A 5,430-nucleotide genomic window follows, 5' to 3' on the forward strand; every position below is an offset into this window, starting at 1 on the left:
CCCCGTCCCCCCCCCGCTCAGGCAATCAAAGGGCCCATGACTTTATTACGGCTCATTATGCGCGGGCGGCGGGGGGCGCGCAGCCTGCGCCGAGGCGACAGGCGTGTTATTTCCCCATCACTCCTCATCGGGATTCTGGCACCGGCGGCGGCGCGGGGGGGCCGGGGCGCGCGCCAGGCAGCCGTGACCGTGATTAATCTACCGAGCGCCCGCACAACTGCGCGTGGGAGAGGAACCGGGAGGGGCTGCACCCCCCGAACCCCATCTCCACCTCCAGCACCCCCCACTGCACCCCCCAGCCGAGTCTCCCCCCGCACCCACTGCCCACTGTGCATCCCCAGCCTCCGCCTCCCCAATGCTGCATCTGCTCTCCAGGCCCCCCAGCACCATCCCCCCCAGCGCACCCCAGGGCTCAGCCCCTCCCAGCACTGCACCCCCCATGTCTGCAGCCCTTCCTGGGGGCACTGCTACCCTCAGCCCCACTCCTGGAGGTGTGGGGTGCTCAGCAGAGCCCCCAGGTCCACTGCAGAGACCCCAGTAGCAGAGAGAGACCCTCAGCCCCACAAAGCTCCCCCAGGATGGAAGAAAGACTCGGGGGGTATTTTCCACAGTTTTATTCAAAAAATATACTTGAGCAGGAGGGGTATTAAGTTAGGGGGAGCAGAGTCGGGGGCAAGGGGAGCGGGGCTGCGCTCTGGGGGGTAGCGCCCGCCCCCAGCCCCTACCTCCTCTTGTCCTTGATGCTGTAGTGCAGCAGGAGTGGCGCGGGCTGCAAGGGAACAGGGGGGTCAGGGCTGCCCGCACCACCGCCCCAGGGCAGGCTCCCCCCTCCCGGGGCGGACAGTCCATGCAGACACCCCCAACCCAGACCCGCGGGGGGCGGCAGCGACCCCTCCCCGCAGGGAGAGCCCCGGGCTGCCCCATGAACTTGTCCACCCCCTTCTGGGACCCGTCCCCCTGCTGACCCGCGCGGAGCCGCGGGCTGGGCGGCTGCGGGGCGGCTGCGGGGCGGCCGTGGGCAACCCGGGTCACCAGCGAGCGACATTAATCATCTTTGCCTCTCCGGTTCCTGACTTGGCCTCACGGCCTCAGCCCAGCGCCGCACCGAGCCGCCTCCCGGGGACGGTCCCCCCGCCGGAGCCGTGGAGCTCCCCGGTCCGGATGGGGCCCCCCCCACCCCGAGCTGTGCTGTGGGGGCCGCAGTGGGGTGGGCCGTGCGTCCCATCCCACCGGGGGACGCCCACCTTGCCAAACCAGCGCGAGAGCCAGAGCTGCTTCATCGTCATGTGGTCGGGAAGGGCCTCGTTGTTGAACAGGATCTGCACCTACGCACGGGAGGCTGCGTCACAGGGGGCTCACGACCCCCACCCAGCACTGCGACCCCCAGCGCCCAGACTCACGTGCTGCAGCGGCAGCCCCAGGCGGTGGCACAGGACCCTCCGCAGGTGCCGGATCTGCGCCCGCACGGAGCATCTCACATACTTCTGCTGCGAGGGCGGAGTGGGTCAGGGGTGCGGGAGCCCCAGCCCCACGGGACCAGTGCCGGTGCGCGGCGAGGCCCCAGCTCCCCTCGGCCCAGCCCGGGAGCCCACGCGCCAAGCCGAGCCCGGGCGAGGGCTGTGGGGCCAGGCCTGGGCAGAGCCCGGGGGCTTGGGCCCGGAGCAGCGGCAGGGCGGCCGCAGGGACCCCCGCTCACCTGCAGCACGGCCTTGCTCTTGTCCTTGCTGGAGCTGCGGAGAGAAGGGGCCGCAGGGAGGGGGCTGTGGGCTGTACCCGCTGTGGGCACAGCCCCCTGCAGGGGCACAGGCTGCCCTGGGCTGGGTGCCCCCGCCCACCCAGCGCTCCCCCCGCCCGCCCGTCACGCACACGGAGCCGGGGACGGCTGACGGCACGGGGACGGCGCGGTGGCAGCTGAGCTGCAGCCATCGATCCCCCCGCAGCCCCCAGAGCTGCCGTTATTGACTTTGCTGTCGGAGCGGCAGGCAGCTGCGCAGCGCCCGCCCGGCAGCGATGAACGCTGCGGGCTCGGGGGACAGGGCTGGGGCAGCTCCGGAGGGGCGGCAGGACGCCCAGCTCGGCCACGTCCCGCTCCGCTGGGGCCGGAGCAATGCTGGCGCCCCCAGCCCCTCCCCGTCCCGCGGCCCTGCCCGCGCTCACCTCTGCTTCTCCAGGCACAGCGAGACGTGCTCGTCGTAGCGGAAGTAGTGGGCGCGGGAGTGATCGAAGGTGCTGTAGGGCAGCCCCATGGGGTCACCCCCAACCGTGTCTGGGGAAGCGAGGGCAGGGGGCAGGAGTCAGCCCATGGCTGCCTTGCCGGCACCGTGGCGCTGCCCGATCGCCACAGCGAGACCCCACACCCCGCTCGGCCCGGCCGTCGGCCCCCAGGGTCCCCGCGCCCACCCTCGCCACTGGGCTGCGTCACCCGGTCGAGGCCGCGGGACTGGTAGAACTCCCGGATCCTCTTCTCTTCGCCTGCGGACGAGAGGCCGGTGCTGCTCAGAGACGCCGCTCGCCCCCGCGCCCCCAGCACCCAGAGGTGGCTCTGGGCTGCCCTCGGCACAGCGGTGCTCATGCTGCCCGAAACCAGACCCTCCTTCCCCCTTCTCCTCCTCTGTGCCCGCAGGGGGGGCCCCAGTCCCTGTCCCAGCCCACACAGACAGTCCCCGATGCCACCGCCGTCACACCTTCCCCACTGCCCCCGTTCCGCTGCCGGGTGGGGGAGCAGGGCCCGCGCTGCACGTCGCTGTGCCCCCATGCAGCCCAGGCCCCCACCCCCGTGTGGCTGTGTGACATTTCCAGAGAGGCGTCCCCAGCGCCGTCCCCGTCCTGAGTGACAGTGGCTAATCCCGGGGCTGCGGCGCGGGGCTGCCCCCCCGCGTGCCGCTCTGCGTTCACCGCCACCGGTTCACCGCGCCGTCACTCAGCGCCCGGCCCCAGGGACGCCGCTCACGCAGCTCCAGCCCCACCGCCCGGCCCCGCGGTGCTGAGCACGGCTGGAGCTGAGCCCCGGCACAGCACCCACCTCCCTGCTCCGTTCCCCACCCGGCAGCCGCTCCCCCGCCGGCCCGCCAAGGGAAAGCGCGGAGCCCCGGCACAGCCAGAGCCTCCAGCGGGTCCCCACACCCGGACCTTCCAAACCGCGCGGCACCAGCACAGAGCACGCCCCCCGCTCCCCAAGCCCGAGCAGCCCCGTGTCCTTCCCGGGCACGGTCCCCGCGGTCCCCCGGCCCTTGCTGCCGTGCCTGGAGGCCGTTTGTCCTGCCTTTCCCTCTGCAACCGGTCTGGCACACTAAGCTGACCCTCCGCCAGGTTTAGTATCCACAACAGAGAGGGTCAGCAGCATTTTGAAGACCCATGGACAGACTCCCACACCCCACAGTGAGGTGCCTCCCAAAAATGTCCAGTTCCTCCCCTTGCCCCTGCCCTGGGCCCCTCCCGGGTCCTTCGCAGGGCCCTGGTGACATGGGACACCCGATCCCGGGACACTCACTCTCCTGCAGGCCGGGCACCAGCTTGTAGACGATGTCCTGCATGACGCGGTCCAGCTTGAGGTTGAGCAGCGGCTGCGTCTCGTGGATCTTGGTGTTGCACATGGGGCAGTACTTGCTGGTCTGCAGGTACTTGACGATGCAGCTCTTGCAGACTGCAGCCAGAGGGGGGGGTCAGGGGCCGGGGGGCACAGCCCCACAGCCCCAAACACCAGCGCTGACCAGGGGACACATTCCCCCGGGCCCCCCAGACAGGAGCCCCGGCCCCGGGGCAGCGCTGACCCGCCGGTGGGGACGGGCAGCTCCACGGATACCCCGGGACCCCACAGCGATGGAGCCAGCGGGCAGGCGGGGACTCACAGGTGTGCAGGCACTCGGTGATGGTGGTGGCGTCGATGAAGTATCCGGCGCACAGGCAGCACACAATGTGCTCGTTCAGCTCTTTCATCTTCACCTTCACCTCCTCCTGCAGAGACGCGCCGCGGTCACCTGGTCCCCGCCCGCTGGGCTGGCACCTGCAGGCTCCCTGCACGGTCCCACTGCTGGGGCTCTGCCCCCACAGCCCCCGCCTGCCCCACAGACAGCAGGAACCCCCGTAACACCGGGGAAGGTGCCCCATGGGCAGCACAGCCGGGGACATGGGGCTGGGGGCAGCCTCCACCCAGCATGGGCGGAGGGACCCCTCACAGACCGGGCTTACGGGACAGCGGCTCAGAGCCGCCCCGCACCCGAACCGGCACCGGCCTCACCCACGGCCCGGCCCCGGGACCCGGGCGGAGCTGCCGCCGTGACGGGGCAGGGGGACAGGGCTGGGGGCTGATTCCTCCCCTGCTTCGGTGCCCAGCGCCTGCTGGGGGGGCTGCCTGGCACCCGCAGCCTCGCAGAGCCGAGCCGAGCCGAGCCGAACCAGCCCAGCCCAGCCCAGCCCGGCCCAGAAAGCCCGCTCCCCGGCCAGGACAGGGCTTAAATCCGCTGTGCCACACCCTGCCCCTGGCCCCGCCCCCAGTGCCTGGCCCCGCCCTCACCCGCGCCCCGCCCCTCACACCTGGCCGCGCCCCTCTGCGCGCGCCCCGCCCCTGGCCCCGCCCCCGCCCCTGCCGAGCGGCCCCGCCCCGCCCCCGCGGCCCCGCCCTCCCGGGGCGTGGGCGGCCCAGCGCATGCGCGGGGCGGGCGAACAGCGCCTGCGCGGCCCCGGCGCCCCCCGAGCAGCGGCGCGGCGGGCTCTTCCGCCCACGCATGCGCCGGCCCGGCCGCCGCCGCCGCCGCTCGCCTCGTTCCGGAGCGGGTCCATCTTGTAGACGGCCTGGAGCTGGTTCCGCAGTCGCATGGCGATCGCCATCGGGCCCCCCTGAGGAGGCGACGCCATCTTAGAACCTCCTCCGCCTCCCCGCTCACTTCCGGGTTCGGGGCGGGGCCGCCGCCGCCCACGCCGTGACTACAGCTCCCGCCGCGCCGCGCGCGCCGCCAGGCATGCCGGGAAGGCCGTGCGGCCGCGGGGCGCGCCTGCCCCCTGCTGGGCGCGGCGGGCGCTGCGGCCCGCGGGACACCCGGTCCCCGGGGCGCTCGGTGCGGCGGAGCCCCCGCCCGCCCGGCCGTGACCGACGGGCCCCGCCACCGTTGTACGGGCAGCGCGCCGGGCAGGGGCCGCAGACCCGCGTCGGGGCGGGTGTCCCCCGGCGGTGGCCAATGGCGGGGGGCGCTCTCTTGACAGACGGCAGCCGCCGCCAATCGGAGAGGCCGCTGTGTGCGGGGGGGGTGCCCGGGCCGCCGCCAGGGGGCAGCAGAGCTCCGCGGGGCCGCGGGCGGGGGCGTCGGGGGGCCCGGGGGCACCGTGGGCTCCGCGGTCCCGGGGGTCCCGTCCCGCCCCGGTGCGGGCGGCGGGGCCGTTCGGGGCTGTGACCCGCGGGGCTGGGGCTGCGGACCGTGCCCCAGCAGGGGGGTC

General features: G+C 73.6%; 1 protein-coding gene across 6 annotated transcripts; it reads right to left on the reverse strand.

The window, feature by feature from the left end:
- Positions 1-605: 605 nt before the first annotated feature.
- On the reverse strand, positions 606-4,873 carry PCGF1 (polycomb group ring finger 1). 6 transcript variants are annotated; one of them, XM_080344466.1, is made up of 9 exons: positions 4,759-4,873; positions 3,849-3,954; positions 3,491-3,643; positions 2,401-2,472; positions 2,158-2,266; positions 1,697-1,730; positions 1,401-1,487; positions 1,245-1,325; positions 606-769 (listed from the first exon to the last, which is right to left on the reverse strand). In XM_080344466.1, the coding sequence occupies exons 1-9, from the start codon at positions 4,852-4,854 to the stop codon at positions 722-724; spliced, it is 786 nt and encodes a 261-aa protein (XP_080200592.1). In that variant the 5' UTR covers positions 4,855-4,873; the 3' UTR covers positions 606-721. The 6 variants fall into 6 exon arrangements, 4 of the variants coding, with proteins under 4 accessions (XP_080200592.1, XP_080200591.1, XP_080200590.1 ...); XM_080344465.1 differs by lacking the exon at positions 4,759-4,873 and having other exon boundaries at positions 1,401-1,484; positions 3,849-4,410; XM_080344464.1 differs by lacking the exon at positions 4,759-4,873 and having other exon boundaries at positions 3,849-4,410.
- Positions 4,874-5,430: the final 557 nt, after the last annotated feature.

This window comes from Nesoenas mayeri, assembly GCF_963082525.1.
Source record: "Nesoenas mayeri genome assembly, chromosome: 4".
NCBI lineage: Eukaryota > Metazoa > Chordata > Aves > Columbiformes > Columbidae > Nesoenas > Nesoenas mayeri.

Bases quoted from the DNA above. Each gene is read 5' to 3' on its own strand.
- PCGF1 (XM_080344464.1), bottom strand. From the start codon at position 4,128: ATGTCCCCGGCTGTGCTGCCCATGGGGCACCTTCCCCGGTGTTACGGG. The intron at 1,731-2,157 runs GTGAGCGCGGGC...TTCTCTCCGCAG, and splicing joins CTGTGCCTGGAGAAGCAGAG to CTCCAGCAAGGACAAGAGCA. The intron at 1,488-1,696 runs GTGAGCGGGGGT...CCGCCCTCGCAG, and splicing joins AGAGCAAGGCCGTGCTGCAG to CAGAAGTATGTGAGATGCTC.